Here is an 11,849-nt window from a genome sequence, read left to right on the forward strand (position 1 = left end):
TGTGATATTTCAGTTTTTCTTTTTTTAATAAATCTGCAAAAATGTCAACAATTCTGTGTTTTTATGTCAATATGGAGTGCTGTGTGTACATTAATGAGGAAAAAAATGAACTTAAATGATTTTAGCAAATGGCTGCAATAACAAAGAGTGAAAAATGTAAGGGGGTCTGAATACTTTCCGTACCCACTGTATGTATTACTTCCTCTGTTACTGTAGTTCTGTGATGTGTTGCCTTTATTAGTTAATGATAATGGAAAGTCTCCATTTCAAGGTTTTTAATTGATACTGGACAATGTTGTGAAGCTGTAATTTACCATTGCCTCTCCTGCCTCTGTCTGATTGATTGATTGATTAATTAATGTAATCATATTCAATGGAGCAAAAATCACAGTGAGAGAGTGGTTAAAAACAGAATGTGTTTTCATATTCAGTCACAAGAGGGAGCTTAAACTGCATCCTCTACATTGGGAGAGTCATATGTTACTGTACAACATCATTCTGAAAGGTCACTGCTAAAACATAGAAGCCTACCCCTGGTTTCACTGACAAGGCTTAAGCCTAGTCCCAGACTTTGAGCTGTCTCAACTGACAGTAACTTGTTACCATTGTTTTGTCTCAAGATCCACATCACTGTTTTTTTTCTAAGGAATTTTTAATAAAAGCTGCTTAAATATCCTAATATAACTAGGGTCTAGTCCTGGCTTAAGCTAAGCCCTGTCTGTGAAAGTGGACCCTAATATAATGTAATATAAGACTTGCAATGTTGCTTGCAAATGCTCTTTTTCATTAGAATACACAAAAGATGTGCATTCTTTACGACTAATACCAGCAGGAGTGAACATGTCATGATAACCAGAAGAGAAGAAAGAAAACAATACATGAACCACTGAAAATACATATACTGTGAAAATTCTCCAAACTAAAGATTGTTTGAAAGCTCAAAACCTCTGTTGTTTTTCCATGTTCAGTCACTAGATGCCGCTCCAGCAGGGTCTTTAAAAGAGATGCATCTGTACTCCATTAAACTGAGCCACCAGTTTAATGGAGTACAGACTCTTCCCTTCCGAGACTGTAATATGCCTTGTTAAAATTGCACTGTTTGATCTAAAGAAAGAAAACAGAACTTGAACTCGTTCCAAAGATTTAATCTTTCACATTTTCTATTATTAAAACCAGTGTGAATCTCTAGATAGTCTTCAGAGTTAATCTGATCAGATATAGTAGATATCTAGAGAATGCACCGAGAGAGAGTTTGCACTGTAAACAACCATCTAAACTGAATATGTTCAGAAGAAAACATTGAAAACAATTATTAGTTTAGTTCAGTAAAACAGCTAATTAATCTAACAATTATTCAGATATTCTAATTAAGAATTATTCTCTCCTAATTCACATGCAAGGATTTAGCTCCATCTAGTGGCAATTTAAATGCAGCAAATCTATATGTAAATGACATGAGTGGGAATTAAACCCAACCGGATGATGTGATGTCAGTTTAAGTAAGACTGACAAATAAATTACCAAGATCAGAATCAGGAGGTGCCACATGACTGCCTTTCACTTTCAGAAAACATATTCCTGAGCACAAAGACCAAAAAATGTGTTTCTATATTTAATCACAAGGGTGCTAAAGCATGACCTGCATTGGGAGAAACACTGATTACCATCATGGTGACTCCAAATGAAACATTTTCAATAAACCATCATCTAAAGATCTGTTAATTCTCAGTAAGAACTTTTGTAGATATGTGACAAATAAAACAAAAATCAATGACAGTGAGGAAACGGTGAGCTGCTGCATAATAAAGTCTGTTGGTATTTGCTGATCAAACATACAGGTCACTGAATAATATACTGATTGTTTTTAACAATGATTTTAACAATAGAGATACTTGATCAGGCCAAACCTCTGATGATCATTTTATGTCAGGAAACTCATGGGGTTCAACAGCCATTAATGCGTCAAAGTGCTAAAATAGTTTTGATGAGACATAAAGATCAAACTATGAGCAGATCAGAATATAAACTGGAAAAAACACACATTTATTTTTGTGACTGTGGTCGGTTTTATTTTCATTTCACACACTCAATTCACACTTATTTTTTTTTAACTCCAGTGGTCAACATCTTCCTAGAGCTGTGTTTTTTACACACAACAAAGGGGGTGATGCCATGTTGGGCCTTTAGAGAAGAGGAAGAGTTGTTGTAGTAGAGTGTTTTTGCCATGCCGTCATTTTACGCCGGACTGCTTCACAAACGAGGGTCAATTCAATGCTGGATTTGCACAAAAGATTAACATGACGGCACATGCTAGTCGATGAGTTGACTCAGCTCTACAGCAACTATATACATTTATCCACTAACCATTCAGAAACATCCAGTTGCATTTTAAAAGTTGTAACTTCTTCCCGAGTCTCTCCATCAGTGTCCGACTCCGGTTTAAACAATGTAAGGCTGAAATTGCTTTTTGGCTGCATGAGATTCTCCAGCTTTGTTGTTGTTGAGCATCCAAAGCTCAAGTTGTTAAAGCTCCGCCCTCTTCTAGGAAGGGGTCCAGGGGCAGCAGCTCATTTGCATTTAAAGGGACACACACAAAAACTGCATGTTTTTGGTCACACCCAAAAAGGGGCATAATTTGATAAGCTATAATGAACTATCTGTGGGGTATTTTGAGTTGAAACTTCAGAGACACATTCTGGGTACACCAGAGACTTATATTACATCTTGTAAAAAGGGCATTATAGGTCCCCTTTAATATGTATATTTACATTCACATCAAAACACATTATTCCATCCCCATCCCTTATTTGCATTCTGGAAAGTTGGCAGCACTACAACAGAAAGACAGAGTTTGATCATTGTCTCATGACGACTAAGACAAAATATACTTCAGCTCATTTCACACATGAAATAGGTAGGGCCAAAGGCGAAGGCCCTATTGTTTTCTTTAGGATTTTTTTTTTGACTATTTGGGCATTTTTGGGGCCCTTAACATGCGCAAAAACTCTTGAAACTTTGCACACATCAGAATCGTCTGAACATTGTAATGTTTCGACAGATGAATCTGCCTTCTTGGTCTGTTTACCTTTGCTTCTTGCAGATCTAGAGCATCCCGACAGCAGCTACAATCAGCAGAAATCCAGCAGCAGAAGAGATCAGCGCTATCAGAGAGACTGGAGGATGAAGGAGAGTGTCCTGTGATGATAAAAAGAGACATTAATGTAAGTGAATGTGTACATAAACATATATATCAGTGCTCCTGTACCTGCACATGTGTGACAGAGTTGAGTGATGTTGAGATGCCTGTTCTGACTGGTGGCTGATGGGATTGTTGAACACACAGGTGAAGACGTTTTTATCCTGATATTCCACCTCTAAAGGTAGAGAGAGACTGATGCTGAGATCAGACCATGAAGACACTTTAGACAATGTAATTTTCATTAGATTTTTTTTTTATTTATTTTTTTTTAAATGTATTATTGTGGATGTGGCATTAGATTAACATCACACAAATTATTAAAGACACATTCACACTGTAAAACTGATTTGTTGGTTTAATTTAAAGTAGGTTGCCTTAAATTTTTGAGTTCATTCAAACTAAAAATTTGAGTTGAAAGAGACAAAAGAGATACATTTATTCAACAGAAACTTAAAATATGTTAACTGAACAACATTTGTGAACCTAAGTTGATTTGACAAATTTTTGTGAAAAGTTGTGATAAATCATGAAAATATTTTTACATTTTGTTCAACTAAACAATGGCCCAGCAGCAGATTTTGACATTTTTCAACTGCTTAAACACAAAATCCTTGTCACACAATTTCTGAAACCTGATACTCCACACCAGAACCACACACCAAATCTGCAAACCATACACTAATTCTCAGCCTTTGATGAGTTTTCAATTTCATGAAACTTTTTGCACAACACACAATTCTGTAACATACAAAAATCTACAGGAAGTACCTTGATTTCTTTTTTCAAACACAACCTTTGTTTCTGTCCAACTAGACATTTAACGTATTTCTTTCCTTTCGTATTGTGTAATACTGTATTCAGAACCACAAATGCTTACAGTAAAAAAAAAAAAAATAGTTTGGTTTCAACATCTCTCTGCCAATTACTTTCAGTCTTGTACAGAAATGTACATAGGAGCTCTTGAAAGAAAAGCTTTAGCTTTGAATAACTGTGTATGATATCTCCAAAAATAGAATATTATGGCAAAGGTGTTTGCAACATAAGACAAATGTTTGCTTTTGGGATGTGTTTGTGATATTTTGAATGCAATGCTTAATTTTGCAAGAGATGTGAGGGATGTGTGTGTGCAATTCTTGGATTTGTGTGTGAAGTTTTGAAAAAAAGAGGCAAAGGTTTGAAAATGTGTGTAAACAGTTGAAAAAAGCTGTATTAGCCTTAGATTAAAGCGACGTTGCGTTTTTGATTTTACTTTGAATTATAGAATTATAATCAATCAATTCTAATAAATCAATTCTTTGAATTATAAGTGGCAAATTGATAAAATTCATGTTCTGTTTTTTATAGAAAAAAAATATCTAATAGACACATTATACATATTGCAAATCTGGACAATTAAGAGTAATATCTATATTCTAAATTAATATGAATGAATATTATATGGTTAGTTAAAATGATCTGAAATAAACCACTATTCAGGGATTAACTTGATAGGTAGTGTATGCTATTGTAGGCTATGCATTGTTCCTGCCTATAGTACATGAGGGTTAGCAAAATTATTCCTTTAAATCTAATACAAAGGAATTCATACTTTGGGGGGGTCACAGTATACAAATTAAATTATAATTAAAAACAGAATAATAACCAGGTTTATGTTTTCTCACCGTGCTCAGAGATTGCGCAATTTTTTTGCAGTGTAATGCAAGTGATATTTAACTGCCTCTTTTCATGTTACGCAACACTGCCAAGATGTCACTTCTGTTATTTCTGCAATGGAAAATATCATCATCCATTCATAGTGGCATTTCCATACCAGTCTATAAAAAGCCCGTGCTAAGCAGCCTAATTTCTTCATATGTTCTTGCAGGACTCGCAACCTGAATTTTTGCACGAGACAGGAAAGTACGCGGAAGTAAACACGTATGTCCCTCCCTGTCAGGGCATTTAAACTTGTCAGTTTGCATGACATGTAGCCTACATTCGCCGGCTGTTGAAAGAAAAGTTTGTCGGACACACAATGGACGGACACACACCTAGAAAAACCGTGGACATGAACTCGGGTGAGAGCAATCGTCCACAGGCGATAGCGCGCACAGTAGCCTATTTATATGTGATTTCTAGTTTTTTGATCTGATCTGTTGTTTCGCAGTGGCTGTAGTGTGTCGTCGTGCTTGGAACGCAGTGGATCCTCGAGACAGGACAGAGATGAAGAGTCCCGCACAGACTGTGATAGTTCACCACACAGCGCTCCGGTACTGCTCGAATCCGTGCGACAGCGTCCCTCACCTCGCTCACATCCAGCACATGCACATGCAAGAGAGGGGATTCGACGATATCGGTTACAAGTAAGATAATAGAACATAACACTTCTTAATAGATCTGACCACACGTTATTGCGTATCCAATAAAAACAACTACTTGTAAACTTTGTTTGGACGCCAAATGGTAGGTTAATTCCATTATGAATAATAATTTAGTTGCATTTAGGCTATATGGATCAGTGACGTGACTCTCTTTTTGTCGAGGTCTGAGTCTGAAATGCGAAAAACAAAAATATATTCCAAGAACTTTTTTTCTAACGTTCCTCATTAAGTTATGAAGACGTTATTTGTGAATGTGTCAATTGTTTTAAAAACTTGTTATACGAACAGTGAAAGAACATTATATTTGATCATTTTGCAAACATTATGGTACATTTGAATGTTCTCTGAACATTCTGGAACAAGTTAAATTAAAAATAAAATAGGCCTAAATAAAAATAGCGTCCAACGAAAATGTTTCAGAAAAAAGTTCCAACGATGAGTAGCCTAAATGTTTTTGTGCCAACATTATTGAAGAACGAATTATATTAATGTTACGTGAAGAATGTTCATAACTTTGTGAGATCCTTGCCCAGAACGTTAGCCAAAGTTCTGAGAACGTTCCCGTGTTATTTGGGCAGAGATTGTATCTCTTTAATAGACAGAAATTCTTAAAGAAATATGTAGGCATAATTAATGTAAGTATTACTATTATTATTATTATTATTATTATTAATACACATTTTTCCCCAACAAATCAAAGTCAGTAAAGGTGCGTTCACGCAGCCTAGTAATTCCTGTAGTTACGAGATTATAGCTTGTAAAAAGCGTTCACGTCCTCGTAGAGCTCGTAATTACAGCTTGTAAGCTGGGAGTTTTCTGAAAGTAAAAAATGTACCACGTGGCCGCTATTGGACCCCTGTAGATTCATTTAGGCGTTGATAGTGGTGCCATGGAAACGCATAATTCCCAGTTCAAGGACCAAAAGGACGTGAACAGCTCCGAATATAACGTCACGTGTTGTCATTTCAAGATTCCGGTAAATACAAGGTAGCGTGAACGAAGCATTAGGTGTAACCAACATGTAGGAAGCCATTTTTGTCACGTGGCAAGAAAACCATAATACAGGAAGGTGCCCTGCATGTCAACTCCTATGACTGTCATGTTCATTTTTTTATAATCATTTATAATCATTTTTTTTTTTTTTTTTTTTTTTTTTTTTTACAATGCATGTTTTGTCCTGTTTAAATTCTGCTGACTGACTCTATACATTAAACATCAACTCTCTCTGTCTTCCTCAAGCTTTCTGATCTCTGGAGATGGGGTGGTGTATGAAGGGCGGGGATGGGGGATTGTAGGGGCCCACGCAAAGGAACACAACTTCCATTCTGTTGGCATCGCCTTCATGGGCAACTTCAATGGTGAGAACACGACTACCTCCATTATTACATTAATTTTCTTATATTTATTGTCTTTTGTGGTGCTATAATTTATTGTACTGTTTCTATATTTAGTGGTTTTATATGGAAAAAGAAATCAACATGCATAAGAATTTCATTGTAAAGAAATACTGAACCAAAGTTCACAGATCATTAAGAAGATTTGTTGTATTTTCTAGATGAATTGCCCAGTTCTGCGTCACTGTCCGCTCTGCTGAGACTGCTGCACATTGGAGTGCTTCACGGTCATGTGCAACCCAGTTTTGTGCTCGTGGGACATAGAGACGTGGCAAAAACGGCGTGTCCGGGGGAACATTTATACTCTCTGCTGCCAAAACTAAGAGAACAATTACAAAACCATTGATGACCTCTGCTGTGTGTAGCACCGTGTGAATGTGAAAGTGTGATAGATTTATTTTTGTGTGCCTTGCGAAAGTCTTTTGTAAGAAATCTTAATAGATTAATATAAATTCTATAACAATTTGGAACCAGATCTAAAGGACATAATCCTGTCAAAAAAGATCCTACTGAAAAACAGAAAGAAGTTCTGAAAAATTTAAAATTCTGTTTATCCAGTAAGTTATGTGATTCTAAGAGGATTCCTCTGGTCAGTCGTATTAGCATTCCTTTATGGTTTTTATGAGATTTTTAACTGACTTTTTTTTTTTTTTTTTTTTTTTTTGAGACTAGACTTGAAATCTACAAAATCATGATGTTTTAATTTCTCTGCACAAAAAAAAAAAAAAAAAAAAAAACAGCAACAAAAAACAACAACAAGCTTAAAATGGATTGTACAGTGATGTGCAATAATTTAGTGCTCTGGCCAGTTGTAAACGAGGTATATGCTGTGATGCCTTATGAATGTCCTTGTGTCTGATTTTTTCCCCCACTAAATTTGTATTTATTATTACTGTTTCCCCTACTTGTATGTAGTAATTCTAATGTATATGCACTTTGCACTTCTTATTATGCAATATTAGAAAATATATATATAATTATTTTACTTTATTTGTTGTTTAGTCTTGTATTGTTTGCTATAACTTGGTCCCATTATATATGAATTAACTACTGTCATTTGAATGAATCATTTGATACAATGCTCTTACATGTTACTGTACTTATATATATATATTTTTTTAATACCCGTGTGTACTTATTATTTGTACAAGTATAGCTAATTAAACTGAAAATGAAATTGTCTGCACAATGCCACTAAACATCTGTGTTCACCCTGCTGAGGTCATGGAAGTTGCAAGCTCTCTGTAAAAATGAAGGAATTTGGATAAAAAATAAATTTGAAGATATTTCTTTAAATTTCGAATTTTGCTTATAATTAAAAAAATAATTTGATACATTGTCCTTATACTGCTGTAATTACACTGTTGGCTCTTCCCTTACACCTAAACCCACCCTTAAACCTAACCATACCACCAAACCTGTACAATACAACATGAACATAAATAGGCTATAATAAGTAGGCCTACTACCTAGGCTATATTTGTATGCATGTAGCCTACATAGCAGTTAAGGACACCTAATATAAAGTGTGACCTAAAATTGCAATAATTAACTGGTATTATATGAATAGGCCGTTTCTCTTGTTTAATTTGATATAGCTAGCATCATCTATTTTTATCATGTAGCTCATTTTAGTTCATGCACAAAATCTAACTCACTCCGATCATGCAGATTGTAACCACAGTAGCCTATGCTACTCCAACTTGACTTAATTTACAGTTTAGGAATAAGTAGATTTCAAAACAACGTTAATTTGAAGCAGACAAATATGGGAATACTATATCAAAGTTTGAAGCGCATAGCGGAAAAAAGCGCTGAGTTATAGACGTTAAAGAGTTTCGTCATTGCTTTATGTTTTGCATGACACGCTCCTCTGGGTTCATCCTCCAGAGATTAGGGTTCATGTCCATCCTAAGCTGTTTGTTTACTCACATCTCCAAGTGTTGTCATATATCTGAACTCCTTAGCATAACGTCTTTTTCCCTCATTCGCTTCTGACAGGCATTCAGTCAGATGAATGTGTAAACAGAAGGGCGGTCTCAGGTGAGAGGCTTGAGTTTCACCGGCTTTCGAAGTGTTATAATTGAGCCTTCGAGTTCATTGATCAGTCAGAGAGATTGGCTGCGCCGGAAACTTATCTGATGTTTTGTTTTTCCTCAAGCGTTTCAAAAGAATGAACGGGCACTTTGCGGGGCTTTCGCTAAACTTTTAAGTCCTGTTGGACACCTTTAGGAGCGTGTTTATATTGTTAAACATGGAGGAACTAAAATCCCCCGTGAGTTTTTTCCACAAGTCGTCATTTAGCATCAGCAGCTTACTGCTCCGACACGAGCGCACGAGAAGCGACTCGAGCGCCGCGCCGGAAGCACCGCGCTCTCGCGCCGCAAAGCCGCCCGCGCGCTCCCATCACCATCAGTCAAATGACGGAAAAGACAAGCCGATTCCAAAGCGGAACGAAGCGAACAGAACGGATAAAAAAGAGTCTGGGGGAGTTGGAGAGCAAAAGTGTGAAGGAACAGATGGACAGGAGAAGAAGAGTAAACCCGATAAGCCTCCGTTCAGTTATAACGCGCTTATCATGATGGCCATCCGCCAGAGCCCGGAGCGAAGGCTCACTCTCAACGGCATCTATGAGTTCATCATGGGAAACTTTCCGTACTACCGAGAAAACAGGCAAGGTTGGCAGAACTCCATCCGACACAACCTGAGCCTCAACAAGTGCTTCGTTAAGGTCCCGCGCCACTATGATGACCCGGGAAAAGGCAACTACTGGATGCTGGACCCGTCCAGCGATGACGTGTTTATCGGCGGAACCACTGGAAAACTCAGGCGCCGGTCTACAGCGGCGTCTCGCGCCAAGCTGGCCATGAAGAGAGGCGCGCGGCTATCCTCCACCGCCGCCACCGCAGGACTGGCGTTCGCAGGCTCGTTTTACTGGCCCGTCCCGCCGTTCATGACCCTCCAGCACCGTCACCCGAACTCGTCGGCTCACCACAACAACTACGCCGCGTCAGTTTTGTCCCAGAGCTCGCGGCATTTCAGCTCGGTCGGTTCCTCTGCGGAAAGACTGCTTCTCCCATCCGCACAAGAAGCAACTTATTATGGAATGGGCTGTGAACAGATGACCTCCACCTCCTCCTTCAGCACATCTGCCTCTGTGCCTCTGCCTCTCTCTGCTCCCTGCTCTTTTAATTTACTTTCCAATCAGTCCAGTTACTTTTACTCTCATCAGGTGCCTCACACAGCGGGACTGTCTCCCTGGTCGCAGGAGGAATCTTACCTCTCCAAAACATCTCCTTCTGGACAGTTTTTCCCGGGAAAGCCATCTCCTACTTCTGAATACATTGGAGGACTATGTACAGACATTCCTAGTTATTTTCCTCATTTTAACACAGCCAGCTCCATGCACTGAACAGTTTGTTTTTCAGCTTTTTGAAAAGTATTTATTGTATGAACAAGCTTTTTTATCCATTATTTAATTTCATGTGAGGCCAAATATTTGTGGCCAAAACAAATTTTGTTTTGTAATTTCCAGTTGTTTACAATCTAGTTACCCCAAAAACTAGTTAAGCCAAGTATTTTTAGGCACGTGACGGTCGAACTAAACATGGCGAGCTGAAAAACAATGCACTTCTTTTTTAAAAAAAGGGAAATAGCTGTGGGAAACAATCATGTTTTGTTCTGACCACAGTCTCTTTTGATGGCTGCTGGTTTTTCTTTAGATGGCGCGGAGTAGTTGGACAAGTTTGTATGTAGGATACAAAAAAGAAAAGATTAATTGCATGATTCTGTCCGGTGCTTTTTCATAAGATGTCTTCGTGTTGTTCAGCATTTACAGTCACTTACATAATCTCAATACTGTAGATATTTGTCTAAGAAGCAGCCTACAGGTCTTGGCCTGTAATTTTGACCTGGCCCAAACATGTATCCACTTATAGGAAATAAATGTTTTGGAGGAACAGACCTTTGTTCATGCCAATTGTTTTATGAAATAAATTTCCTACTGCAATTTCAAATTCACAGGAAATAACTTTTCGGTTACAATTAATAATAAGGTTTCATTTGATGACATTAGTCAAATACATCAGTCAGCAAGAACTAAGAAAGAACAATAAAGCATTTATTAATCTTAAAAAATGTATCTGCTAACATTAAGGAAGTTGGACTAACATGAAAGTGATTAAGTAACATTAACAAATAGGTTAATAAATAGTGTAAAAATATATTGCTCATTCATGTTAGTTAATGCATTGACTAACAAATGAAATCTTATTGTAAAGTGTTAGCAAATTTTCATATATTCAAAATGTGTATGTAAACAATGCTTTATTTATTAGTTTTCAATGTGATTATTTGTGCCCCTTTTTTGCTTCCAATTAACATCAACCTCCTTATAAAAAGATGTGAAACTAATTTAATATTTTTAATCTTTAATCTTTTTTTATTTTGTACGCACTTTGATATTCTTGATTCAGAACAAATAAAAGCTCATATTGTACAAATCAAAGCTGGAGTTTGGGAGTTATGCATAAACCTTATCTTATCCATTTATTCAACAATGCAGGGAATTTAGAGCAGGACAACGGCCCATGATTTAGTATAAATTGTAATGTTTTATGTGTGTATGTTATTAGCAGTCCAGTTTAAAAATATTCTACATTGCTTTGTTTTTCACATCTTTCTCCCCTCTCTTATACACACACGCACACACTGTAAAAAAGAATTGTTGGTTTAACTTAAAAAAGTAATTTACCTGGTTGCCTTAAAATTTGTTAATTGAAGTTAATTGAAATTCAAAATTTGAGTTAATGCAATGAAGGCGATTGGTTTAATCAACAGAAACTCAAAATATTATGTTATCTGAACCACATTAATTATCCAAGTTGATTTAACAAA

At 36.8% G+C, this 11,849-nt stretch overlaps 2 protein-coding genes across 2 annotated transcripts; both read left to right on the forward strand.

Moving 5' to 3' along the window:
- The first annotated feature begins 5,123 nt into the window (after positions 1-5,123).
- On the forward strand, positions 5,124-7,605 carry pglyrp5 (peptidoglycan recognition protein 5). The gene is made up of 4 exons (XM_067389779.1): positions 5,124-5,256; positions 5,346-5,541; positions 6,799-6,917; positions 7,115-7,605. The coding sequence occupies exons 1-4, from the start codon at positions 5,214-5,216 to the stop codon at positions 7,297-7,299; spliced, it is 543 nt and encodes a 180-aa protein (XP_067245880.1). The 5' UTR covers positions 5,124-5,213; the 3' UTR covers positions 7,300-7,605.
- A 1,602-nt stretch (positions 7,606-9,207) lies between these two features.
- Positions 9,208-10,858, forward strand: foxg1c (forkhead box G1c). The gene has a single exon (XM_067388992.1). It carries the CDS (start codon positions 9,208-9,210, stop codon positions 10,363-10,365), a length of 1,158 nt encoding a protein of 385 aa, XP_067245093.1. The 3' UTR covers positions 10,366-10,858.
- Positions 10,859-11,849: the final 991 nt, after the last annotated feature.

This window comes from Chanodichthys erythropterus, chromosome 7 (assembly GCF_024489055.1).
Source record: "Chanodichthys erythropterus isolate Z2021 chromosome 7, ASM2448905v1, whole genome shotgun sequence".
In the NCBI taxonomy this organism is placed as follows: Eukaryota; Metazoa; Chordata; class Actinopteri; order Cypriniformes; family Xenocyprididae; genus Chanodichthys; species Chanodichthys erythropterus.

Excerpts from the sequence above, each read along its gene's own strand:
- pglyrp5 (XM_067389779.1), top strand. The coding sequence starts at position 5,214 with ATGGACGGACACACACCTAGAAAAACCGTGGACATGAACTCGG. Across the intron at positions 5,257-5,345 it reads AACCGTGGACATGAACTCGG|TGGCTGTAGTGTGTCGTCGT; the intron begins GTGAGAGCAATC and ends GTTGTTTCGCAG. Across the intron at positions 6,918-7,114 it reads CTTCATGGGCAACTTCAATG|ATGAATTGCCCAGTTCTGCG; the intron begins GTGAGAACACGA and ends TGTATTTTCTAG.
- foxg1c (XM_067388992.1), top strand. The coding sequence starts at position 9,208 with ATGGAGGAACTAAAATCCCCCGTGAGTTTTTTCCACAAGTCGTCATTT.